The following is a 25,472-nucleotide window of genomic DNA, read 5'->3' as shown; positions in this document are numbered from 1 at the left end:
ACCGGCTCAGGAGCCTCCCCTCTTCCTGCTCTCTGCCCCTTGGAGGTTTTGTTGCTTCTGAGGTTTCCCGGCCAGCTTGGCACGGAACTGCAAGCTCTGCTCTTGCCCGCGGGTCCCAGCACACCTTAGAGCAGACAGGGTGCAGTGAGCCCTACCCAGTGCATGTTGCAGCTGCCTCGGGGCTCCCCTGTACAGGAGGTGCCCGGGGGCTGCAGCAGCTTCTCCTGCTTCTGTGCACCCTGGGCTGAGCACCCCCAGCTCCCTGCACGCGTCCCTGGTTTTTCCCTTTGGAAGAGCCCGGCTTTGTTACTGCTGAAAAGCAAGGTAGGAGAAAATCACGCGTTGACCAACCTCGCCGGCTCGTCGTTTACATCCACCATGTCTTTAACCGTAAGAGGCATGGAAGAGTGCGGGGACATCTCGGCGAGGGGCTGGGCAGTGCAGAGCAGTTCCAGCCTCACCGCTTCAGAAATGCTGCCCGAGGCTGGGCTGGTGGAGGGGAGCGGGGCTGCAGGTGCCCACGGCCGCAGGGGTTGCGCTGGGCTCTGGCTGCAGCCGTCGGGGCCCGCGGCAGCCTCGCCTCCTCAGCCAGAGCTTTTGGGGTCTCGCCAAGGTCATCGCTCGCTGCCCCATCCTCGCAGGCCCCGTTACGTGCACGGTGAGAGCCTCTGCTAAACTCTGCCCTCCTCTCTCCCTGCAGAAACCCCTTTGCCAACGTCCAGCTGAAGCCGACCGTGACGAACGACCGCTCGGCTCCGCTCATCAGCTGAGGCCGGGAGCGCTGCCGCCGTGCCAGGTGGCACACGCCGCCTCCTCATCGCCCGGTGCATGTCTGCCTCCCCAGAACTTCATTTTTAGGCAGAGTTTATTTAATCCTGCTGCTTTGAAAGCCAAAGGCTAAAGCTAGTGCCCTAATTCTCGCCCTTCTCTAGGTCCTTACTCCTCTCGGAGGCAGAGGGTTAAACCGCTGCCCCTGGCCTGACCCCTGCTTGTGCAGAAGGGAGCGCGGCGCTCTCGGCACCTCTCCTGTAGCCAGGTTTGCTTCTAGGATTAGCAGCAGATCGCAAGGATGGGGAGAACGGCCTCAGCTGGCAGCTCCCCAAGGGCTCCCTGCTCTCCGGGGTGCAGCAGCAATGGCAGAAGGGAGATGGGCCCCCCCCCCCGGCCGGGCGGGAGCCCTCAGGCAGGCAGGAGAGCCCCGGTTCCCCACAAGCCAAGGGGGGGGGGCCGAGCCCCACAGCCAGTGCCCGGCCTCCTGCGGGACCTCGGCCGCTGGTGCCAGCGCTGCAGCCTGGGGACGGGGCCGGCCTCTGCTCCTGGAGCTGCTGCAGCGCCACGGCAGTGTGCACAGCGGGGTGTCACGGTACTGCTGTAAGATATAAGCTAGGGAAATACTTGAGGAGGGGCGGGCTCCGTGGATGTGCGCCGTGGGGTGCCTGGGGTGGAAGCGGTGCCCAGGCCACGGGGCACCTGGTGTTTGAAGGAGCGCTCCCCTACAGGCTTGCCCCTTGAGCCCTCTTGCTTCGCTGGTTTCCCTTCCTCTATTCCAAGGTTGCATGAGACCGATATATACACACACATATACTCGCTGAGCTTACTGCTAGGGTGCGCGCCCACGAGCGAGCGCGCTGCACGGCGTTGGCTGCGCAGAGCTGCCGGCAGGATGGGGCACGCTGCCCCGAGCACCTCCCCCCCCCCCGGCCCCCACCCTCCTCGCAGGAGGAGCAGGAGCCGCTGTGGGACCGGGGTGTGCTACCCAAATGGGAATGGGTTTTCTGAGCAGGATCTGCATCTTCGCTGCGCCAGCAGCCGGGTGCCTGCGGCTGGCACCAGCGGGGCACACAGGGCGGTGCCCTGCGGTCCTGCCTCCCGCTCTATTTGCCTTTTTGCACTTTTTAATTGCTAGATCTCAGAGGACCCCTCGGTGGTTGCTTTGACAGTAGGTTTAGCCCAGGTAGCAAAGAGACCCGAATGCCTCGGCCGCTGTCTGTGGGGGTTCCACATTAGGGCTGCTTCCCAGTTAGGCTCGATGGCTGATTGCTGCTGTGCCCCTCCCGTGGTTTGCGGGAGTTCCGTGGTGCAGAGCATCTTCTCCTGGGACCAGCAGGCCCCTGTCTGCTCCCAAGGGCACAGTTCTCTCCTGGCCATGGCACGGTGTCCCCAGCACCCCGCTCACCAGAGCTCACCTCCTGCTTCCTCTGCTGCGCATCCCTGGGGTGGTCACCTCCAGCTCCACGGCTGCCACATCGTGCATGGGAAGCTGCCACCGCCTTGGCCCGAAGTGTGTCCAAACCAATAACACTCCGAAATGCAGTGCCGGGGGCTGTGCAGCGCCTGCTGTCCATGCCCATGCCGCAGGCGGGGGGAGATCAGCCGGGGGCTGGGGGCAGCCGTGCGGTGCCAGCCATCGCCGTGCCTGCTTGGGGGGGGGGTCCCACCAGGAGCTAGGGGGGCTCCAGCCAGTGTGAGGGCCACAGGCAGACGGGGGCAAGGGGAAGGGGCTCCACTGGGGCACGGGGCCACAGGATAGGGCTGTGGGCTTGTGGCCAGGCAGGGGTCAGGCACAGGGTCCACCTCGCCGCTGGCCCCGCGTCGTCCTCTTCCAGCCCCACACCAGGGGCTGCCGCCCCCGGGGCTTCACTGCACCTCCTGGCTTGGTGGCACCTGCAAGATGTAACCTGAAAGAATTTTTTTTATAGAAAAAGTAATTTATGAGCAATAAAATTTATCCCCCCCACACACACCACCGGGTACCCTGTGTTTTCCTTAGCTGGGAGGGCCATCTGTGGTGATGGAGCCCTCCAGTGCCGCGGCTCAGAGCTCTCCCACGCCTCATCGTCCAAATCCAGAGCAGCCCCCGGCCCCACTGCCACCAGCGTGGCCCCTTCCTGCTTGCCGGGGAATGATGCGGGCAGGAAACAGCTTACGATATTTTAAAAACTTTATTATTGGCCCGATGATGTTTGACACACATGCTGGGAGCTGTATGGAAATCAGCACTGATAAAAAATACAGCAGTTATGACCCGTATTGGTAAAATATACAATGTAATAATAGCCTTTCTATTAAAAAAAATATCCTGCACACAGCTCTGTTCTCATGCTGCCCTCCAGAGGCAGCTGCCTTGCATGCCATAGACCAAACCCTGGGCTGGGGGGGGACACGGGAGGGCTGGGGCGGGGGGGGAACAGGGGGCCCGAGCACCCGCGGCCACAAAGCAGAGAGCCCAGCAGAGCCACACTGGGGCATGACTGGGGGCAGGGGGCTAGGGCCGGGTTAGAGCTTAAATAAAGCACTTAAATAAAGCACTAATTGAGCTCAGTAAATTAGAAAGGCTGCGGGAGGTGCAGCAGGGAGGGCACGGGGCAGGCACAGCCTCCCCGGCCTTCGGGGCTGGGGTTGGGGACCCCGCTCATCCCTTGGGGGACAAAGACGTGGCACCGGCAGCAGGCACGAGGTCAGGGTGGGCTGGCGAAGGTGCGAGGGTGGGAAGGGACATGGTGCCCGGTGAGGCTGCCCCTCACCCCGTGGCATTTGCCCCCACGCCGTGCTGGGGAATGGGCTCGTGCTGCAGCACCGAGCCACCCCCCCACCCCCCCCACGCCCCCCCGGGGCCAAAAGCAGCCCCAGCACCAGCCCCATCCCATCCATGGCACCAGCCCCATCCCATGGCACGTAGCCACACGTGTATGTGTTTGTGTGTGTACACGCGTGTGTCCGTGCACGAGTGCACTCACCCCATGCACCCACGGGAGCCAGCCCGGGCTGCAGGACACGGGGGGTGGGGGTGGGGGGGGGGTGGAGGGGGGGTGCCTGGCAGGGGCATTTCTCACCTCAGGGTTTGGTCTATTGGCCCCAAAGGAAACAGCCCTGATTTCAAGGTTTCGCTCAGCTCCGCTTAGTCCCATTTCCTTCTGGAAGCTGGAATTGCACAATTATCCTAAGCCTTAAATGAATTTAAAAAAAAAAAAAAACAAAAAAAAACCCTGAACAAACAAACCACAAGACCCCCCCCACCCCCCCCACCCCCCATCCCTCAATGCCTCCACAAACTCTTTACATCTCTTTGGCAACAATAACTTAAAACCGCGTCAATGTGAGTTCTGTCAACAGCAAGTTTTGTTCGTTTGTTTGTTTGTTTTTAGTATTTTTTTTTTCCTTTTCTTTAAATACAAAAATAGTCGGGTTGGCGCTCCCCCTCCCCAGCTTCTCAGCCCCCTTGGGGGTGGGGGGGGTCCCTCCCTGGGCTGGGGAGCTCCCAGCTCCCGGCTGCTCCCCAGAAGGGCCAGGCAAAACACGAGGGCTGGGAGCTCCCCGGCCCCCTCGAGCTGTGCTGCAGGCCCTGTAACCCCCCCCCCCAGCCACCAAGAGCCAGCGCCAGCCCGGGCAGGGAGGGACGGGGGGTGGGGAGGGGGTGGGGGGGCATCAAGGTGCACGGCACAGGGGGACGTGGGGGACAAACACCGCCTCGGGAGCACATGTGGGCAAGAAGCCAAGGTGGGGGGGGTTCCTCACTGGGGTGGGGGGGGGGGGGGACTCCGCAAATGTTAGCAAGGTCAGGGCACTACCCCTTAAATGCTATAATTTATATATATATATATGTCTATATATATATATATATCTATGTATACACGCGCAGCCATCCGCTCGCGCACGCACGGCCGGCACCCACCGCCTCGCCCCGGGCCGTGCCCGGCTCCGACCAGCAGCAGCACCCAAACTCCTTCCGACCAAATCCCCCTAAAAAAAAACGGAGCTCGGTGCTGGGAGCCCGGGCCAGGCCCCACTCCGGCCGCCCCTTGTCCTCCGTGGTCGCCGGCCGGTGCCGGTGCCAAGGGCGCTAGCAGGTGAGCACCCAGGCTGGCTCACTCCCGGTCACCGTCTTCGCTGCTGCCTGGAAAGGAGCGGAGAGGCGGCGTGAGCAGGGCACCGGGCACGGTGCTCGTAGGGACGAGGTGACCCGGGGGTGACTGGTTCCCGAGGGGACACAGGTCACCGAGTGTCCGGGCTGCAGGGGGTGGCACTGTGGAGAGGCGCCCTGCGGGGCAGCAGGGGGTCCCGGATGCTTGGGGAACCCCCCCCCACCCCCCGCAGGGTGGGCACGCGGCGGGGACTCACCTCCTATGGAGTCCATGTCCGAGTCGGAGACGTGGGTGATGGAGAACCGGGACACCGGGGCAGGCGAGACCGTGAAACGGGAGAACTGGATGGGCAGCACCTGCTTGGGCACCGGCAGCAGTGCGGGGACGGACGGGTCGGGCTCCGCCGGCGTCCCCGACAGCGAGGACATCAGCGACGGCTTCACCGGCATGAGCGGAAAGTCGTCGTCCCACTCGAAGCCACCGCCTGTGACGCAGAGCAAGGGGGCTGGGGCTGAGCCCACCATGGAGGGGGGGGGTCACCCGCCTGGCCCCAAGACCACCCCGCTGCCCCCACCGGCTCCCTTACTCTCTTCTGAGGCGTTGCCGTCCGAGGAGTCGTCGGAGGCGCTCAGCCTGTCCGTGGGGCTGGCGGGGCTCGTGGGGCTGCCGTTGGCCGGGGGCTGTCCTGAAGGCTCGGGGGCATCCGGGAAGCTCTGCTCGCCCAGCTCCCGCGTGGGACTTTCCTGCGAAGCAGGAGATGCTGGTGGCTTGCTGGTGGCGAGCCAGGAGCTCAAAATGCCCCCATGCCGTGCCCACCACCGTGCGCCCTCGCCAGGCCCTGCCCTCACCTGGTCGAAGAGGTAGATGGTGACATCGTCGTAGAAGGACACGGCCTTCTTCTTGCGCTCCAGGTCCTCGCAGAAGGCCTCGGAGAGCAGGCTGGGCATCTTGAGGAGGCTGCGCAGGTTCCTGCTGCTGTGGCTCTCGGCCACCACAATGGGCACGGCCACCGGCTCTTCCTCACTCTCCTCGCTCTGCTCCTGGATGTTGTAGCAACGCAGCTCCTCGTCCGACTCGTCGCTGTCCTCCGTGTCCTCCTCCTCCTCCTCAGGCTCCTCTCGCCGCTCCGAGGTGGCCGGCCGTGGCTCCCGGGCGGACGGGAGCAGGGAGAGCCCCGGGGGGGAGCGCACTGGTGACTCAGCCCCCGATAGCAGCGTGCTGGGACCCCCTGGTGCGTCCCCTCCGGGGGCGATGCCCACCCCGGTGCCCTCTGGGGTCGGCCCCGCTTCCCCCAGCCCTGGCGTGGGGGACACAGTCTGTTTGCCCCCCGCTGCATCCCCCCCCAGTCCGGGGATGCCCTCAGCCACGGGGGTCCCTCTGCCCGACGCTGGCTCCTCGGGGCTCGCTGGCACTGGGGACAAGAAGAAAGTCTTGGGCGGCACAGAGCCTGGAGGGACGCCGCAGACCCCTGGTGTGTCTCCATCGGTGCCCGGCCCCGTGCCAGTGACTCGCGGGTCGGTGCCAGCCTCTTGTGCCGTGGGGCCAGCCGGGGCATCCCCAGCCTCTGCCCCCCTCCAGTCCCCTGCAGAGACCCCCACGTCCGGCGCTTCAGATGCCTCTGCTGTGCCGGGTGCTGCCGGGGGGCTCCCGGGGGCTCCTGGGGGGTGCAGCGGATCCTCGCCCAGCCCGGGGGCTTGTCCCAGGTCCTGTGCGTGGGGCTGGGACCCCTCCTTCTCTGCCTGCGGGGTCTCAGACCCTTCACTGTCCTCGTCGTCCTTGGGGCCACGCTCGGCCTCGGTGTCGTAGTCGGAGAAGTAGGCAGAGTCACGGTACGGGTTCTTCTCAGAGAGGCCGTGCAGCTCGGCGCTGAAGGATGCCGAGAGCCGTGTCTCGGGGGCCGGGACATCACCCTCGCCCCCCGGCAGCCCTGGGGGCGGCTTCCCCAGCTGGCCAAAGGCCTCTGGCTCTCGGGGCTCGTGGGGCTCCTTGAGGACAAACTCGGGGGACTCGTTGTTCTCGGTGTCGTAGCCGCTGTCGAGCGCCTTGGGCTGCCCAGCGGGGGCGAAGGCGGTGGGGCTGAAGACCTCGCAGGAGCTGGCTGTGGAGGGGATGTCCAGGGACTCCAGGGAATCCGGTGTCCCCACCTGCTTTTGCAGGGACTTGAACGCCGGGGCCATGTCCACCCTCTCCATATAGTCCCCGGAGAAGTCAGTGAAGACGCCAGAGGTCAGCTCTGCCGTGTCCTCGTCGCTCCCGTCATCCCCACCGGGGAAGCTGGCGCTGGAGAACGTCTTGTCCGGGGTCCTGTCCGTGTCGCTGGCAGGACACGTGCCGCTGTCAGCAGCGGCCTCCCCGGGCACCAGTGCCTCAACAGCCTCCGGCGTAGGCTGGGCACCATCTACACCGGGCTCCGTAGGGGGCCCGGGGTTTGGGGCAGAGGTGCCAGCCATGGGGGCAGCCTCCCCCAGCCCCAGCACAGGGCTGCGGGCAGGGCTGCTCCCCTCCATTCCCTCGGCCGGGCGGGCATCCTGCGCGCACGGCTGGGCCCTGGCTATGGCTGCCGGGGCTGCGCCGGGGCCCCGTGGCGTGCCGGGGCCACCGGCCAGCGCCGCCGCCTGCGAGCGGCCGGAGGCTGATGAGTCACGGCTCTGCCAGGCCTGGCTCCGTGGGGAGGGCGAGCGGCACGGGGAGGAGCCGCCGGCCGTGCTGAGGGCCTGATCCTGCCGCGGGCGGCGGAAATCGAGGCCCGGCGGGGACCCCCCGAGCTGGGGCTGGCCGCGCGGCACGGTGCCCAGCGGCTTGGCCATCAGCCCGCGGAAGGTGATCATGCGGCGGTAGCACCAGCTGTCACCGGGCTCGCGGGCGGCCGGGCTGCTGCTGCCACCGATGTTGTTGTTGGAGGAGTTGTTGGAGGCCCAGGGCTGCTGCGGGGCCGGGGGGCTGGCACCCTCCGGGAGGGGGGCGCCCGGGGGGCTGTCGTCGCCCAGCTCCAGCGCCACACAGTCCGGCCGGGTTGCGCTCTGCCCCGGGGGCTGCCCGTACCCCCGGGGGCTGTAGGCGCAGTTCACCGAGGGGGAGACGCCCAGCGGGTCGCCGAAGATGCTGTGCTGGAAGCCAGGGACGGGCCAGTCCTTGCCGCCTGGCTCGGTGTGCTCGTCCTCCAGCAGGTACCGCTCGGCACCGTGGCCGGGGGACGCCTCGTAGCCGCGCTGCTCCTGCCCCGGGCAGGCGTAGGGGTAGTACTCGGCGCACTCCCACGAGCCTTCGCCCCCCGGCGCGTGGCCCAGCAGCGGCTCCATGCTGAGGGAGACGGTGGGGCTGCTGTCGGAGTCATAGGTGCTGCCGCCCCGCGTGCCCTGGGGTCTCCAGCAGGACGGGGGCCGCGGGGAGCCCCGCTCGCCCTCGGGGCTGTAGGAGCACATGGCGTAGTCCAGCTCGGCGCTGCCCTCGGCCGGCCCCTCGATGCGGATGTAATACTCGCTGCTGAGCGAGGGGCTGTGGGCGCCCAGGATGGGCACCACGCCGGGCGCCGGCAGGCCGGGGCAGCCGGGCTGCTTGCACTCGTAGCAGGAGGGCGAGACCCCCAGGCTCAGGCGCCCCGCGGACGCGGCCGGGTAGTAGAGGTCGTGGTAGCGGGCGGCGCTGCTGGGGCTCAGGGACCCCAGGGGGGCCTGGAAGTGCTCGGTCTTGGTGTGCTCCCACTTGTACTCGAAGTTGAGGCCGTGGCTGGTCTCCATGACGGTCAGGATGTCGTCCCCGTCCGAGGGGAAGCCGTCGGCCGAGAACTGCTCCAGCAGCGGGAAGGAGGAGAGCTCGGCGCCGTGGTGGCCGCCGCTGGCGCTGCTGTTGGGCTTCATGGAGTTCCAGCGCTTCTCGAACTCCTCCTCGGCCTCCGTCGCGCCTTTGGCGCAGAGGTAGGAGAGCAGCAGGTGCACCTCCTCGGCCGTCGGGCGCTGCTCGGGCTGCAGCCAGCAGAACTGCATCACTTCATACCTGCCGCGGCGAAGAGCGGGGCTCAGCACAGCCGCTCTGCTCCGGCTCCAGCAGCTGCTCGCCGTGCCGGAGCCGTGGCACGGGGTGGACCCCGCCGCAGCCCCCCACCCCTGGGAAATAGGGAGAGGAAGGGGGCAGGATGCGGCCGCAGCCCAGCCCGGGCTCCTCACCAGCGCTCCGACAGCGACAGCTTCAGCTGGGGCTTGGGCAGCTTCAGCTGCTGCTCCTTGATGGCGTAGGCGAGCACTTGCCGGTCGGAGTAGTGGTCGTAGGGCTGGCTGCCCAGCTCAAACAGCTCCCAGATGGTGACGCCCAGCGACCTGCGGGCACGGCGGCATGCTGGGCACACAGGGACCCCCTCCCCAATCCCACCACCATCCAGCAGCCCCACAAACGATGCACCCCGACGTGTCCTGCTTATGTCAGCAGGTGCCGGCTGCCTCCCTCCGCACCTTTAGACGGAGCCGTGCCGGCAGCAGCGCCCCCCACCGTGCCCCCCGCCCTGCTCACCAGACGTTGCTGGCCTTGGTCTGGTCCACGATGAGCAGGTTGCCGTGCACTTCGTCGATGAGCTCGGGGGCGATCCAGCGCAGCGGCACCCACAGCTGGTCGGCCGTCACGAAGTAGTCGTCCTGCCAAGTATGCAGGGTCAGTACGAGAAGAGAACGTCAAACCTACGCGTAAGGGACCATGCCACACCGCCGCGCCAGCTGCCCCGGCCCCCCCCGCCCTGCTCCCCCCCCAGCCCCGCTGTGCCACCCCATAACCTCACCCCGAGCCCCTCGGCACCTGCTCTGCTCCCTCTCCAGCCCCACCGTGCCATTCCTCCAGGCTGGCCACCCCCGCTTTCTGCCTCCTCCCTCTCCTCCTGCTCCCGCCGTCTGCCCGTCCTGAGCCCCTGGCAGACCCCCAGCCTCCTCCCACTGCTCGCCTTCTGCCTCCCAGCCCCAGCCCTGCCATTTCTGCAGCTGCCAAGGGGCACATCCAGCCCAGGCCGGGGCACAGGGCACGTGGTGGGAGCAAAGCCCTGTTCATGCCACGGAGCCTGGGCTGCCTGGGGACAAGCCAACACAGACAGCTCGGTCCTGGGGCGCTGAGCACCGCTCACAGGCTCTGGGGTGGTGGTCTCTGGGGAGGCACCCACCCGCTGCCCCAGCAAAGTGCATGGGCAAGGGGCTGCCCTGGCATGGCAGGGAAGGGTTGGAGAGGTGTGTGTGTGCGTGCGTGTGTGTGTGTGTGTGTGTGTGTGTGTGTGCAGAGCTGCGTGTGCACACAGCAGGTCCCTGAGCCTCCCCCCCCAAGCCGAGCGCTGCCCCCTGCTCACCCAAACCAGCCTTACTTTGTACTTGCAGTGCGAGAGCCCGTAGTCCCCGATCTTGACGGTCAGGTCGGCGGTGAGCAGGCAGTTCCGCAGGGCCAGGTCGCTGCCAAGCAAACCTCGGCGCTGTCACCACCCCCCATGGGGGGGCACAGGGCACCCACCGCCCAGGGGCTGCGGGGCCACCACCCGCGGGCACCCCGGGCAGCACCGCGGCTGGCGGTGGGAGTGGGAACAGGAGCGGGAGCTGGGTGGCTGCGCGGCGGCCAAACGCCGGGCGTGCCGATAACCAGCCACCAAATGCACAGCAGGAATTCCTGCGCAGCGCTCCAGCTGCGCCTCTGTCCATCCATCCGTCCGTCACGCGCTGAGCCAAGCAGAAAGCAGGTTCCCCGAGCAATGCACGCCCGGGCACTGCCTACCCGTGCTGGCACCAGCCCTGGAGGGGGTGCGTGCAGCTGGGGCGCACACCAGGACAGTGCGGGTGCACGGTGGGGAGACCATGAGTGTAGCAGGACCCACCGAGACTGGGATGCCTGCAGGAACCCCCCCCCTCCAGCACAGCCATGCCCCCCTGCAATTCCCCCCCCCCCCCCCAGCCACAGCATCGCTCGCAGGGATGCACCCGAGCAGCCCGGCTCAGGTGGGGTGGCCCCGACGGCAGCGCTCCCCTTCCTCAACAAAATCACTGATGCTGGAGTCTCCGTGTGCAACTCACTCAGCACCAGGATATTGTTGGGCAGGAGGAGCAGAAGTCTGGGGGGACGCTGGCGTCCGGGGGGGGGGCTGCCCAACCCGCACCCCCACCCCAGGCGGCCTACCTGTGGATGTAGTTGTTCCTGTGCAGGTGCAGGACGCCGCAGGCCACCTCGCACGCCATCCTCTGCAGGGTCAGCGGGTCCGGGGCCATGGTGTCGGCCCCCCGGCAGCTCCGCAGGTACCCCTTCAGGTCACCCTGCGGGGCGGTGCCACCGTCACCCCGGTCCCCTCCTGCCCCAAGGTGCTGGCTCTGCTCTCGGCTGGTGCCAGGGCTGAGCCGCGCCAAGCCCGGCAGAGCCGTGCCTCGTGCCTCCCCACCACGATGGCACGCCGTTCGGCAGCTCGAGCGGCCACAGAGGCTAGCCATGGCCCCGCGGCGGCTCCCTGGGGACACGGGGGACTCACCAGCGGGCAGAACTCCATCACCAGCAGGTAGGGGGTGACCTCGGCGCACTGGGCCAGGCACTGCAGCAGGTTGGTGTGCTGGAGGGCCCTGCGAGGGGCAGAGCGAGGGGCACGTCGGCACCGCGGGGGCCTGCCGCCGAGCCAGCCGGAGCTGGGGGTGGCAGCACCGGGGGGGCCCCCCTGGGGCGCGCGCGCTGACGGGAAGGCCCGGGAGCGAGTACCACTGTGTCCCAGCACCCCGGGACACGCCACAAAGGGGCATTTGTTCAGCTCTCACAGGGCACAGGCCAGCTCCGTGCCCCCCTCCCTCCGTGCCCATGACCTCAGCGCAGCCGGGGCTGGACACCAGCAGCTCCCCGCACCCCGCAGCCAGCGAGCCCCAGGACGGAGCCGTGCTGCACGGAGAGCTCGGCCAGGCGCCCAGCGTCTTCTGTGCGACAGCTCTGCTCAGCCAGATGTGACATCGGGGGGACAGCCCGCAGCTTGGGGGGCTCCCCCCCGCCCCCAGCAGCCTGGTGCCACCACGGAGCGACCCCGCACCTACCTGTAGGGCTGCGCTTCCTCCAGGAACTGCATCTGGTCCTGCACGCTGGCGCTGGCCTTCAGCTCCTTCACCACCACCTGGGTGCTGCTGATGCCCGAGTTCACCTCCCCCAGGAACACCTCGGGGCAAGGGGCAGACGCGTCCCGCTCCATCCTCACCAGTAATCCCCAGCCCTCACCCCCACATTTGGTGTCCCAACGGGCACACGCAGCCCCCTGCAGCCCCCGTCCCGGCGTGGCACGAGAGCTGGAGCAGCCCTGCAGGGACTGGATCCTCTACACGCCCTGCCCCAGTGCCCCGGTGTCCTGACATCCCACTGTCCCGACGTCCCACTGTCCTGACGTCCCCATGCCCACACGGCCCCAGCTCTGCCCCCCCCGGCAGCGCTCACCTTTCCAAACCAGCCATGCCCGATCTCCTTCAGGTACAGCAGGCTCTGCCGCCCCAGGTCCGCGGACTTGAGGAGCTGCACTGTAAAGGCGCACATCCAGCTGCCCCTGTGCCCGCACGCCCGTGCGCCCGCGCGCTCAGCCCGCCCCCGTGTACCCGCCGGTGCCGGCCGAGTCCCGGTGCCCGCGCTGTGCCACCCCACGCTGTCCCCGGCTGCTGTCCCCTCAGCACCGGGGGGGGCAGCCCCAGGCACCCCGCAGCCAGGGCGCTCTCCCTGCCGGGCATCCTCTTGGGGTTGTGCTGGCTGGGGGACGTGGGGCACCGGTGTGCCCGGGCACCGTCCCCCACCCCTTCTCCTCCCCAGGGATGGGGAGAGCGGAGAGCAGCCGAGCTGCAGCGCTGGCATTTAGCCCCCCTCCCGGCCCCCTCCCGGTGCAGGTCCTGCCCCCCCAGGCACCCATGCCAAGGGGTGCAGCAATGGGGCCATTGTTGGGCCGGGCTGCGCCGCCCCGCACCGCGCCGGCCCCATCACACTGCTGCCATTCTCCGAGCCGGGGAGCGCCACAATGGGAGCGAGGGGGCTGTGGCACAGCGGCCACCCCCCCCCCCCGGATTCCTCTCCCACTCGCTGCCTTGTTTACGCAGGGCTGGGGCTGGTGGATGGCATGGGACGGGGCACTCCGCGTCCCACTGCACCCCGGTGGGGACGCACGCCGCCCCCCTTGGTGCCAGGCGAGGGTTCAGGGTGCTGGCCAGCAGGGACCCTTGTGCGGAGGGACCTCAGCATCCTGCCCCTGCCCGGGAGCTGCTTTGGCTAAACCCTTAGGCTGCGGTCATCCCTCCCGGACCCTCCCCACCCGTCCCCACAGCACGGTGGTGCAGGGTCAGGGTGCACGGGAGTCCCGGTGCCCACCCCTCGGCTTACCTGAGCGCCCCGGCTGCTTGGCCATGGGCAGCGAGACCTCGGTGAGGGGCAGGATGTAGACCTCGGGGCCATGCTGCGGGGCGGGCGAGCCCTGGGCCGAGAACTCCGTCACGTAGTCGTCCCCCTCGGCGTTCTCAAACTCCTGGGCCGGGGCGGAGGGGGGCGCGCGGGGGGGGGGGGGGGGGACACACACCGAGCAGAGACAACTGACCCCACGGACTCCCCACAGCCTGTCCCGCATCCCCCGCACCCCCTGCACATCACACACCCCCCGTGCACAGAGACCCCAGGAAGGTTCCCCCAACGGCAGGCGCTGCCCCAGGCCCTAACCCCAATACCTGGTGGCGGCACCCATACAGCGCCCGGCTCCCGAAAGCCGCCTTGGCGAGCAGGTAGGCGAGGGTGAGCATCGCCCTGCCCCAGCCCAGCCGCCTCTCATGGTGCTGCCAACGCCGCCGGCAGCGCTGCCCCCCTGGGTGCTGCGCGCCGCAACCCACCGGGCACGGGCAGTGCCCAGCCGCGGCTCGGCGCCCCTATATAGCCGGCACAGGGGCACGAGGGGGCTCATTGTTCCCCTGCGGCACGGAGAGGTGCTCTGGACGGTGTGGGATGGTTACACAACAGCCCGGCGTGTACCCCCCCCCCCCTTGCCTGACCCCCCCCCCCTCCTGCCGCGGGCGCCACAAGCCTCCACAAAAATCCCAGCAATTAGGGAAAACTGTTTCTCGGCACATTCTGTGCCTGTGAGGTCAGGGTGCCTCCCACCCCGGGGGCGTGCGGGTGGGACTGCGGCGGCCCTTAACCATGCCATGGCCTGGCCCCGTGGAGCGGGGAGCCTGGCGGGGTCAGGATACGGCCCGCGGTGATGCTGAGCCCTGCAGCATCCCGGCACTGTGCGGCGCAGGGTCAGGATACGGCCTGCCGTGATGCTGAGCCCGTGGCGATGCACGGGGGCTGAGCTCCCCGGAGCGACACCGTCCTGAGCTGGGGCACATCCTGCACTGGTGCACAGCAGCCTGGCCCCGCGCTGGGGGCTGCACCCCCCCCCGCCCACCCCGGCCCCCCCCGCGCTCACCTTGAAGCCGATGTCTCCCTTCTTGCAGCACAGGCAGGCCAACATGAGGAAGATGAAGGTGAAGAGCCCAGAGAAGGAAACGGCCACGACGGCCAGCGAGGAGGACCAGGAGAGCTCGCTAAGGGGGGTGCCGTCTGCGGGGACAGGGCGGGGGGCACGGGGTCAGGGGAGGGGTCAGGAGATGGACCGGGGGGGGCCAGGGGGGGCCCTGCCCAGCGTGGGGGCTGTGGATGCACCCTGGGGCTGGGGCAGGCAGGGGCACTGCTCGCAGGCTCCCAGCACCGCTGTGCCCCCAGCTCGGGACCCGGACAGGGAGGGGAGCACGGGGGGGGGCCCAGGGCCGAGGCGGGACCCCGCAGGCAGCCTGCACGGAGGGGGACGCGGCAGAGTCCCCATGCGTGGTACCAGCACGGTGGCAATGACACCCCATGCACCGGCTCGGGGGTCCCAGGTCCCCCCCTGCCTTCCCAACCCCCTGCTCCCGCTGACACCGACGGCTCCCCGCACCCTGCCCAGCTCCATCAGGGGGCAAACACCGCTGGGCAAGCCACAGCCCCGGCTCCCCAAGCCCCTCACCAGCCCCAGACCACATCCCACTGGACACAGGGATGCTCCTGGCCGGGCCCCCCACACCTCCCGGCACAGAAACCCCAAATCCTGGCGCCCACCCCGCGGGGCCAGCCCGCACCACGTCCCCTCAGCCGCCAGCCCTCCGTGCCCCCCGCGGGCAGGCCGTGCTGCGGGCTGCAGCTGCCACATTACTATTCTGCCCAGAGCCTCCCGAACAACCGGCGGATTGTGGCAGGAGGAAGCGAAAGGCCTCCAGCAGGGAGCCGCAGCGGCACCGAGCGCCGGCACCGCGCGCCCGCCTGCACCGGGGAGCTGCACCCGGAGCCGCAGGCAGCAGCGCGGTGCCGTCCCCGCAGCACCGAGGGCAGGGAGGGCAGGGATGCGGTGCCATCCAGCCACGCGCTGGACCCCTCCCAGCCCCCGGTCCAGCACCACAGCCACGCTCCAGGCCACCAAGCGCGGTGCTGAGCCGCTCGGAGCTGCTCCCACGCACGCGCCTCGGGGCATCGCCAGCGCCGACCCCAACCCTCCCACCTGCAGCAGCTCCGTGCTGGGCTCAGCACCACGCTGGGCAGGGAGCAGGGCCGGCACTGCCAGCGCAGCTCTATCCCTGCACCGCGTGCCCTTGGGGAGGCACCTGAAGGGCAGGAGGGCTGGGGATGGCCCCGCTCGCCCCGCACAGCCACTCCAGGGCTGCCCCGTGCCCTCGGAGCGCGGCCGGCCCGGAGCTCGCCGAAGTGTCGGTGCTCGCCGAGGAGCCCCAGAGCCATCTTCTGAGGCTCAGCGATGCACAGCCGAAACCTGGGAGGAGCTGGGGGTGGCATTCTCTCTGCTTTCAGCTCGTTTCCATGGTGAACACACTTTGTACAGCGAATGTCACCATTTTCCTTGGATAGTGGGACAGCAAGAGAGAAAATGACTCACCGAGCAGAGCCTTTTGAACGCCGACAGGGGAGCAGAGCGCGGCGACAGAAGCCCTTCCAGCGGGGACCGTCAGCTGAGCCGCCCCAAGGCCGCGGCTCAGGAAATGGAGCTTTTCGGATGAACCAGTTCCCAAAACAAGGCGCAGCGGGGGCTGCCTGGTCCTGCCTCAGTTTCCCCACCTGCACAACTGGCGGCGTGGGAGCCGTGACCGGCCCCGTTCCCTCCCCGGCCTTGGCACCGCGCAGCCCCTGCACCAAGGCTGGGCACCAGCAGCCTGGGGGGCAGAGCTGGGGCTGGGGGGGCAGCACCCTAGGGCCGAACCCCAGCACAGCCCCAGACTGGGGCAGGAGGGGGGTCACCAGCACCCCAGGAGGGCCGGGAGCCCTGCACAGCTCTCTCTGACACCTCCATGAACCCCCCCCCCTCACCGCTCCAGGCCACGGGGGTCCCGCGGGACCCTCCCAGCCGCAGCTCCCCCCACAACAGCCCAGCCTCGCCGCGGGGTCATGCTGAGAGCGGCCAGCTCGGTGCATCCCCAGCCTGTCCGGGAAAGGCAGCGGGAACTGCTGCATCACTGGGGGCCAGCCCCCGAGCGGGGATGCTCCAGCGCTGCCCGCAAGGCAGGCAACGCAGAGCCCCGGCCCCAGGATGAGGGGACAGCAGGGGACAGGGGGGTGGCATCCAGCAGACACCCCAGGGTGGCACCTGCCCCGGCCCCCGTTCAGCTCCGGCAAACGAGGGCAGAACGGCAAGGCACAGACACCGGAGATGCTGAGCGCAGCGGGGCGCAGCGGGGCGCAGCGGGGGCGCAGCTCTGCCCGCGCTGCCGCACCCCGCATCCTGTTGCATCGCCCACCAGCTCAGGACAACCCTCCCCCCACCCCCAAAAAAATAAATAAATCCCTTTCTTAAAAAAGCACCGGGAAAGGCTGCAGCCCCCCCCCCCCCCCCCAGAGCCCCGCAGAGAAGGGCTCAGCCCTTCCCGGCTCCTTTGCTGACTCACGTTCGCCGAGCGCCTGCGGCCGCTCCGCCAGCCATCGCGCGCTGCCGGGATGCTGCCGCCGCCGCCGCTCGCCTCTGCCCGGCGGGAGCGGGCGAGGAGCGGGGCTGACGTGTGCGGAAGGGGAGAGCCCGGGGCTCCCCGCAGGGCTCCGCACCGACAGCCGGGTGGGCAGCAGCGGGGTCCTGCCCTGCGGGGTCCTGCCCCAGCAGCCGCCCGCCCGCCCTTGGCCCCCGCTCCTTCCCTTCCCGCTGGGGCAAACACCCAAGACCCCCCCCCAGCTCCGTCCCCCAGCCCCTTGCTGGAGGTCCCGTTCGAGCCACTTTACCGTGCCTCAGTTTCCCCACCCGGCACCTGCAGCACGGAACAAGGACCCGCTGCCCGCAGGATGGGGCTGCTCGGGGAGAACAACGGGGACACCCATTGCCCCACGGCACTCGGACCCCTTTTGTCACCCCACCGTTGCCCCAGGGACCCTCTCCGGCACCGGTGGCAGCTAGGTGTAAGGGAGTGGGACAAGGAGGGAGCACCCCGGGGGGTTCCTGCCCTCTGGCGTTGCCCCGTCTGTTGCAACGGGGAGCAGGAGCCCATGTGGGAGCGGGCAGGGTGCAGGGCTGGGGGTGGGCAGGGTGCGGGGTGCAGGGCCGGGTGTGGGTTCGAGCAGGGTGCGGGTGCCGGGGCTGGATTTGGGCAGGGTGCTGGGCTGGGTGTGGGTTTGGGCAGGGTGCAAGGTACAGGGCTGGGTGTGGGTCTGAGTAGGGTGTGGGATGCGGGGTGCAGGTGCTGGGGCTGAATTCGGGCAGGGTGCAGGGTGCAGGTGCTGGGGCCGGATTCAGGCAGGGTGCTGGGCTGGGTTCAAACTCGCAGGACCCATCGCCACGTCCAGCTGCTCCCAGCAGCTCTCCCGGCGCAAGCACAACCCTGGTAACATTTTAATCCCCGGCCAGACGAAGGGCCCGGATCTGCGGGCAGCTTCCAGGAAAGCAATTTTACACCTCAAAGGATGAGCGCTCTGCTCACCCGGCTGCATCCAGGCGGCAAGAAGCCGTCCGCTGCCATTTAGCACGCCGACACGAGGCTGCTCCTCGCAGCCCCGCAGGGAAACTGAGGCACCCGGGCGCACGGTCGGACAGGGTCACCCATGGGGAGCTGGGTCCAGCAGCAGCCACGCAGGAGCCCGCGGGCAGGGCTGTGCTCCCCTGGCACCCAAACCTGGGGTGCGAGGGGGCAGCACCCAACACTCACAGCCCCGGAGACCTTCTCCCATCAGTGCCACCCCAGCAGCCTCTCCGGGGTTTACCAGATTTTAATTTTAAATGCGAGGCATGCCTCGATGATCTGCTCTCCGTATGTGTCTTTTAATGCGGGCTCAGTTGACCAGTGCAGAAGGATTTTAAAAGGATTGATTCTTGCCTCTTCATTCTGGTTTTATCGTCTTGGGACGAATTAGCAGTGAAAAATAATTAGATGGAAAATAAAAATTAAAAAAAAAAAAGATCATCCATCATTTTCTAACGTGATGAAATAAAAAATTAGGGCTGTGATAAGTGCAGGCCAAGCTGCAGCATTGTTGTACACACACCGAGCGCGTCAGCTTGATTAGAAATAAAAAAATCAAGTTCCTCCATCAAAGCCTCTCCCGCTGCAGCCCCGCATTTCAAGTGGGTACACGCCAGCCACGGACAACTTTCACCTTCTTCTTCTAAGAAAACAGTAATTAAAAAAAAAACAGGCGAAGCAATATTAATTGATTATTTAAATCACATTCTCTTGCTTTAAATCAGGCCTGAAGGCAATCACTGTAACGCCTCCCACGCCACCGGGGACGCTCTGGCTCCGGCTCCATCACAGCAAACCCGCGGCCGTGGCTGAGGCGAAATCCCAGGGGACGGCGCGCGACGAGGGCTCCTCGCGCCCGCACCATGGGCGGCAAGAGAGAGCTCAGCACCCGCAATGCCCCGAGGGAGGAGAGCGCGGGGGGTGCCCGCTGCCACGATGCCCTGCGCCCAGAGGGTGCTGCGCTGTGCCGCGAGGGCAGCTGTGCTGGTGGTGGGGGTACCGTGGGCACAGCACCACGGGCACAGCACCGTGGGCATGGCACTACGGGCACAGCACCGTGGGCACGGCACTACGGGCACAGCACCACAGGCACAGCACCGTGGGCATGGCACCGTGGGCACAGCACCACGGGCACAGCACCACGGGCACGGCACAAGGAGCAAGGCCAGGACCAGACTCCCAGCAGCCGGCGAAGCAGCCTTTACGTAACGGTGGGAGCGAAGCCGCGTGGAGCGGGGCAGCCTATTTTTATCAGAAATGCTCAGCGACGTTATGAAACAAGAAGCTTCAGCTCCAAAAACGGGCGACAGAGGCGAGCAGGGCTCCTGCAAGAGGCTGAAGCCGAGAGCATCCCCACGTGCCTCTGACCTCTGGCTGGGAGCTGGCACCGGGGGGCCCCGATGGCTCAGGATGCCCCGGGGGCAGGCAGAAAGGCAGGGGCTGGGGGCTGGGGCACACACGGCGGGTCCCTGCCCCCCCTCAGCCGCAGGGAAGGGTCCCGCTGATTTTCAGGGCCGATGCCGTGCGCTGTGCCCGGCCCTGGGGAGCTCCCCTTTGCCTGCCCCAGTTTTGGAGCGCTCGGCTGCGCGACGCCTTCCCCAGCTCCGCCGGCCCCTTTCCACAGGTCTCCAAACAGCTCCGGCTGCAGCGGGCAAGGGGAAGAGACCCCGAGAATTAACGGGATGGGATTTTAGCAAGCCTTCTTGGCGTGACGGAGCCCCAGGTGCTGGGGCTCTACGTCCATCCACCCGCGGGGTGTCGGGGATGCTGCGAGCAGGAGCAGGACGGCCGCTCGGTGCCAACTGGGGGTGCGCAGCCCCCCGCAGCCCTGGCCGCCCCCGGGGTCCCCCTCTCCCTGCACACACCGAGAGCCCGGCCCTGCTGCACCCCACACTCACTGCCTGCCTCTACACTGGAGCTTTCCTTCGCTCCAGCGTTGAAAAAAAAACGCGGCGGCAGCAGGCGGCGAGGGAGGGCACCGGCCACGGCTGGGAGAGGCGAGGGGACGGAAACGGGGCCTCTGGCCCCCGGCGCTCGCTCCCCTCGTCCCTGCCGCAGGCACAGCCACTTGCAGGAAATCCTGAACCTGCTCCTGCTTCCTCCGGCGGCCAAACCCTCGCAGCGCTGCCCAACACAGCCCTGTCCCCTCGACCAGCCCCAGCACCCCCCGAGCCCCCAGCAGAGAGCAGCGGCTCCACCGGCCCCCAGCACCCCGTGCCATCCGTTCGGGCGCCCTTTGGGATGGAGACCCCCCCCTCCAGGCTGCCCCAAGGAGCCCGGCATGCTCAGGCTGGTCCCAGGACCCCCACCTGGCTCCCCGTGGGATTTCTCACCCTGTGGGTGCCGGAGCACTGCGTGGGACCCCAGCCCGACCCAGCGAGCCGGGGGCCAGGCTTGCTGCGCCCCCCGGGTGTTTAACCCCCGCGCTGCTCAGAGACCCAGCTTGGTTCAGAGCTCTGGCGATGGCAAACGCCGTTGGAGCAGTAATTGCCCTACGACAGCCGAGCAGCACGCTCAGACAACGCTTCCTCAGGGCCTTCGGGGAGATTAATGCCCAGAGGAGATTTGTTCTGCTGTCCCCAGGCACGCTGTGTCAGCACGGCTTCCCTCCCCTCCGCGTGAGCCCCAGCACCCTCCGGCCTCCCCGGGGCTGCCCCGTCCAGGAGCTGCTCCAGGCTGCGTCCCGCAGGGTCCCCACGGCTCAGCCTGGCCCCGAAGGGACGGGGCGTTTGTGGGGAAGGGGGAGCCTGAGAGGAGCAGAGACCGCAAGCAGCTGTAGGGCACAGCCGGGACCCCCACCCCACAGCTCCCAGCGCCTTCACAAGCTCGGGCTGGGCTTCCAGAGCCTCATGGGGCAAGGGCAGGCTCAGCTGTGGGCTGAACGTCACGGCTGGGACCTGGGTGCAAGAGGAGCCCGACCTGGCGGGGATTTTCCAGCCCCAGGAATCAGCGAGGGCTCGGAAGGAGCACGGGAAACAAACGAGGCAAAGGCTGGGAAGTGCACGACACCGCTCTGACAGCCCGGCCGCGGGGCAGGACAGGGCACAGCACCAGGCAGGCCCCAGCCAAACGCAGCCCCCCCAGCAGGATGCGGCCCCCCCAGCTGGAGGCAGCCCCCTTGCACCACTGGGGCCGTGCATGCAGGTGCATGGCTCAGCCCCCCCGCACCCCTGCAGCACGGTGCCGGTGCCGGCTCTGCCCCACGTCCCCGGTGCCACCGGGCAGGGTAGGAGCTGCGTTGGCACCTCGCGTTCCCCGGACGGGGAGAGCCGGGCAGGGAGCCCGTGAGTCACCGCCGCGATCGGAGCCCTTTCAACCTCAGCGTATTAATTTCTCCTAATTGGCTTTGACAGGGATCCGTATCGCCATCCAGAATGGAATCACCCGTGAGCGCGGGGCGGGGGAGCAGGGAGGGAGCAGCAAGCCGAGAGAAGGAAGGAGGGGAAAAAAACTGCGGGGGGGGAGAGCAACTGGGCACCCCCGGGGGAGCGGCGCTGCCGGCTGGATCCGTCCTCCCGCAGCGCGGGGCCCAGCTGCCCTGCTGCACTGCGGTGCTGCGCGAACGCCATTTCCAGCGACAGCCCAGCTGCGAGGCTCGGGGAGGGGGGCACGGGGCTCGCTGCCAGCCCCCCCCCACAGCCCCTCACCCTGGCCCTGTGGGACCCCCCTGCCTCCACAGACGGACAGACAGACGGCCCCGTGCCGCTGACACCTTCCACGCACCGGCTCCTGGAGGAGACGTGCAGCCAGGCGGGCGCGCAGCTCCCCACGCTCTGCCGGGCGTTACGCCGCCCCCACAGCAGCCGCCTTCGCCCCACGGCCCAGCTCCCTGCCCCACATCCCCCCGTCGTCCCCAGAGGCACCCACCCTCCTGCCCTCGCCCCCCTGCATCGGGCACGGCCAGGGGGGTTTGGGGCTCCTGGTGCTACTGGGGGCTCAGCCCCTCTGCCGCTGCGCTCCCCCCAGCCCCCTGCCACGCAGGGCTCTTGTGACAATTGGGGCAGGGGGCAGCAGCACGTGCCCATGTTTTGGGGGCTGTGGAGAGCCCCCCTCGCTGCCCTGAGCCCTCGCTGCCCTGACATATGTGGGGTCCAGGAGCAGGACCCCAACCCTGCTCCCCACAGGCTGCACGGCCACGCTTGGAGCGCCTGCTGAATCCGGCCACTGAATCCCCACCAGGATCAGCCACGCAGGCAGCATGCGGCTCCCAGCGGGGTGGGGGGCAGACGGAGCCGTCCCAGGGCTCACAAAGAGCCGGGGCATGGCCGTGGGGCACCAATGGTGCCAGCAGCCCCAGGGGCACGGAGCAGCCTGAGCACAGTCCCAGTGCTGCCCGCAGCGCCCCGCTGCCTCCCAGCACACCAACCGGGGTCTCCCACCAGAGCCCTGCACCCAGCGGTTCCGCTTGCTCTTCCGTTATTAAAAAGTCGTCACTGCGTTGCTCGGAAAGAAAAGGGGAAGAAGAAATATGGGCAGGGGAGGAGAGGATGTTTCTCACGATTTCAAAATGTGCTCCTCGGTCTGAGACGGGGAAGTCCAGGCTGGGAGCCAGGGCACCGGCAGAGCCGGGGGCAGGTGGGGAGCAGGGGGGACATCCTCACGTCACCCCCGGAGCTGCCACAGACTTCACAGCGAGAGGATGGGAGCTTCTTTGGCCTCAGAGCAAACGGGGACGTGGTGGGACACGGCCCGTGAGGACAGGCAGGGGTGCGGCGATGCTCCCGGCCGTGGTGTGGTCACCCTGATGGGAGCCCAGCTCCAGCACCAGCCCTGATCCAGCTCCCTGTTCACCAGGCAAGAGCATCCCCAGGTCTGGCCTGCGGATGGGTGAAGAGAGACGGGAAACCAGCAGGAAGGGGAACCGGGACCCCTCCCTGAGCCCCAAGCACTGGGACAAGAGGGGGAGCATCCGGCCCCCAGAGCAGCACCGGGCACCCGGCACAGCCTGGCAGGGGCGCAGCCAAGCAGCCTCACCGATGGCACAAGCTGAGGACGGAGCAGGGGCTTCAGCAGCACCTCCACCCCCAGGTGACACCACTGTCCCCGCACTGTCCCCACGCCGTCCCTGCTGGTGGCTCGGCCCTCGGGGCCCTGGCCCCTGGCCGCTGTGCCAGGCTCTGCCCCCCAAGCGCTTCCCCCTGCTCCATGCAGGCACCAGCAATCACCAGGGAAATCAGGGCCACCGCGCAGACAGGAGGTGCTGCCAAACATCCAAGACCGACAAGCCCGTGAAGCAGAGAATACATTTTCCCCCCTTTAATTTCTTTCCCTGACGGTAATCGTGGGTGTCAGTTGTAGCAGCAGCAGAGTCCCGGATTCGGGAGCGCGCTCCGCAGCATGGCAATAGGCAGCGATAGAAAACCTTCTTGCAGGAGGATTTTTAAATCAAACGTGCCCTGCAAATCCCCAGGTTGACAGGATTAGCATGGCAAATTGGGCGCTTTGAGAAAACCCGGAGAAAAATTATACCGAAGGACGAGGACAGTAAATACATCTTCATTCCCAGCGCTGCCACATTTTAGATGCAAATAAAGAGGTTTTCTCCCTAACACAAATCAATACCGAGCAGGCTGCGAACCAAGTCTCCACCAGCAGAGACCCGGCTGGGTAAATCCCGGGCTGCTTCACGTTGAAATCCCTCCACAGCCCCAGCCCCTGGCAGCCACCAGACCCCGCTCCCGGCGAGCAGCAGCGGCGCAGCGCAAAGGCGAGGAGGGGACGAGGGACCCGGTGCGGCCGGGTTCTGCATCCTTCTGGATGCGCTGGCATCCAGAGCTGAGCTGTGTCCAGCGAGGGGAGCGCTCGGTCTCCTTTTGCACGAGGACCTTGCTGGAAGCACGAGGGCACGGGTCGTGCCGCCGGCAGGCGCTCGGTGCCGAGCCCTGGCGCCGCTTCCCCGGCTTTGGCGAACAAAGGGACGGTGCCAACGCGCTGGCACCCCACAGAGATGCTCCCCCGCGGGTCACCGCGGATTTTGGGCGCTGCCACCCCGCCGCCTGCTCCCGGGGGTCAGATCCCGCACGTGAGGCTGTCCCCGTGCCCCTCGCGCCTGCAAGCCACGCCGGGAGGGCCGCGAGGCCAGGGCCGGCTGCCCGCGCGTCCCAGCTAACGGGGCACCGCGCCGCAGCAGCCCCGAGCGCACACAAAAGCCAGCCCTGCTCCGCGCCGTGCGGCAGCCCTCCTGCAGACGCAGCGCGAGCGAGGCCGCACCGCGACGCCTTACATAACGGCCCCGCACACCCCCGCACACCCCCGCACCTCACCGGCCTCCGCCGCCCTCCTAGCGCCAGCGGGGGCTCCCGGTGCCCGCCGGGCACCGATCCGGCACGGCGGCGGCTGCGGGCTGAGCCCCGGGCGCCGTCGTCCTCCCTGCGGCGGGCACCGCCACGGCCGGGCGGGCGGTGCTGTCGGGAAGCAGCCCGGTGCCCCCGGAGGCGGAGCGGCCCCGGGGATCCCTCGGTTCGCCCCGGCCCGGGACCGCCACGCCGCCCGGCTGCAGCAGCGCTCGGGGAGCTGCGCCCAGCCGCGCCCCCGCGGAGCACAGCCCCCGCGGCCCGTTTCCATCCGGCACAGCCGGGGGAGGGCACCGGAGTGACATTTGGCGGCGCGGGAGGCGAGGGCGCGCTTCATTCATCGCCGCCCAGCGGGGCCCCGAGCGGCACCCGCCGGGCGGCGGGGACGGGAGGGGGCCGGGGGGGTGCGGGGAGCCGGGTGCCGGTGCGGGGCGCGGGGTGCGGGGTGCGGGGTGCCGGTGCGGGAAGCGTGGTGCTGGGCGCCGGCAAACCGAGCCCGGGGGCTGCGGCGGTGCCGGGGGGGGTCGGACCCACGGTGGGAACGGGGGGTGCGGGCAGGGCGGGGGAGCGGGGGGGACCCCTGCAAGGATGCGGGGGGGGGGGGGGGCGTGAAAGGAGCCGCGGGGAGCCGGGGTTGCTCGGGGGGGGGGGATGCGGAGGGGCTGCAGCGGTGCGGGGCGATGCGGGGCGATGCGGGGCGATGCGGGGCGATGCGGGGCGGTGCGGAGCGGAGCGCGGCTCCCGGTGCCCCGCGAAGGGCGGGCGGCCCCGGGGGAGTCGGGGGGGGGGGCTGCGGCACTCACCGGGATCGAAGTGGGAGCTGAAGGCCAGGCTGGGGCTGAGGAAGGCGGCCGACATGGCAGCGGCGGCGAGGCGGCCCATGGCGCGGCGGCGGCGGCGGCGGCGGGAGCCTCCCGGCCGCCGGCTGCCGCTGGCCCCGCGCTGGGCACGGCGGCGGCTCCTCCTCCATGGCGGCCGCGGCCCCGCGCCCCCTGCCCCGGGGAGGGGCCGCGCCGCCGCCGCCGCCCCCGAGCGGGATTTGGGGGGGAGAGGGGGGGGGGGGGGGGGACGACGGCACCGGGGGCGGCGTGGGGGGGGGCGGCAGGTGGCGGCTTCCCGCAGCCCCCCCCCACGCAGCCCGGTAGGGTCGCGCCTCCGCCGCCCCCGCGTGGCCCGGCCGGAGCCCCCCCCGGGGAGGGAAGCCCCCCAGCAGCCCCCCCCCCCGGGAGGGGAAGCCCCCCCAGAAGCTCTCCCCCCATCGCCGGCGGAGGCAGCGCCCCCCCCCCCCCCCCCCCCGCGGAGCTGTGCCGGTGCTGACCCACCCGGGACGGGACGGGACGGGACGGGGCACGCTG

General features: G+C 68.6%; 2 protein-coding genes across 10 annotated transcripts in view; one reads left to right on the top strand and one right to left on the bottom strand.

The window, feature by feature from the left end:
• BAIAP2 (BAR/IMD domain containing adaptor protein 2) overlaps positions 1-2,744 on the top strand; it is a 43,615-nt gene extending 40,871 nt beyond the window's left edge. The window contains 1 exon segment of the mRNA XM_040530180.1: positions 701-2,744. Coding sequence (XP_040386114.1) covers positions 701-770 — 70 coding nt within the window. The 3' untranslated portion in view covers positions 771-2,744.
• On the bottom strand, positions 2,576-25,056 carry AATK (apoptosis associated tyrosine kinase). Of its 9 annotated transcripts, XR_005813525.1 has the most exons (16): positions 24,921-25,056; positions 14,272-14,405; positions 13,197-13,338; positions 12,273-12,352; positions 11,882-12,000; positions 11,338-11,425; positions 10,995-11,128; positions 10,195-10,279; positions 9,366-9,505; positions 9,026-9,175; positions 5,711-8,855; positions 5,449-5,605; positions 5,119-5,346; positions 4,673-4,894; positions 3,834-3,921; positions 2,576-2,678 (listed from the first exon to the last, which is right to left on the bottom strand). XR_005813525.1 is itself a non-coding variant. In XM_040530172.1 (14 exons), the coding sequence occupies exons 1-14, from the start codon at positions 24,997-24,999 to the stop codon at positions 4,866-4,868; spliced, it is 4,710 nt and encodes a 1,569-aa protein (XP_040386106.1). In that variant the 5' UTR covers positions 25,000-25,056; the 3' UTR covers positions 4,139-4,865. The 9 variants fall into 9 exon arrangements, 7 of the variants coding, with proteins under 7 accessions (XP_040386106.1, XP_040386107.1, XP_040386113.1 ...); XR_005813524.1 differs by lacking the exon at positions 2,576-2,678 and having other exon boundaries at positions 3,658-3,921; XM_040530172.1 differs by lacking the exons at positions 2,576-2,678; positions 3,834-3,921 and having other exon boundaries at positions 4,139-4,894.
• Positions 25,057-25,472: the final 416 nt, after the last annotated feature.

Source organism: Cygnus olor, chromosome 18 (genome assembly GCF_009769625.2).
Source record: "Cygnus olor isolate bCygOlo1 chromosome 18, bCygOlo1.pri.v2, whole genome shotgun sequence".
In the NCBI taxonomy this organism is placed as follows: Eukaryota; Metazoa; Chordata; class Aves; order Anseriformes; family Anatidae; genus Cygnus; species Cygnus olor.
The sequence above is the reverse complement of the archived record's forward strand: the minus strand, read 5'-3'. Positions and strand labels throughout refer to the sequence as shown.

What these genes read in the sequence shown, in the direction of transcription:
- AATK (XM_040530172.1), bottom strand. Translation starts at nt 24,999, where the DNA reads ATGGGCCGCCTCGCCGCCGCTGCCATGTCGGCCGCCTTCCTCAGCCCC. An exon ending in GGCATGGCTGGTTTGGAAAG is followed by an intron (nt 12,001 to 12,272) that starts GTGAGCGCTGCC and finishes CCTTGCCCCGAG; the next exon opens with GTGTTCCTGGGGGAGGTGAA. An exon ending in AGGAACAACTACATCCACAG is followed by an intron (nt 10,280 to 10,994) that starts GTAGGCCGCCTG and finishes TTTGCTTGGCAG; the next exon opens with CGACCTGGCCCTGCGGAACT.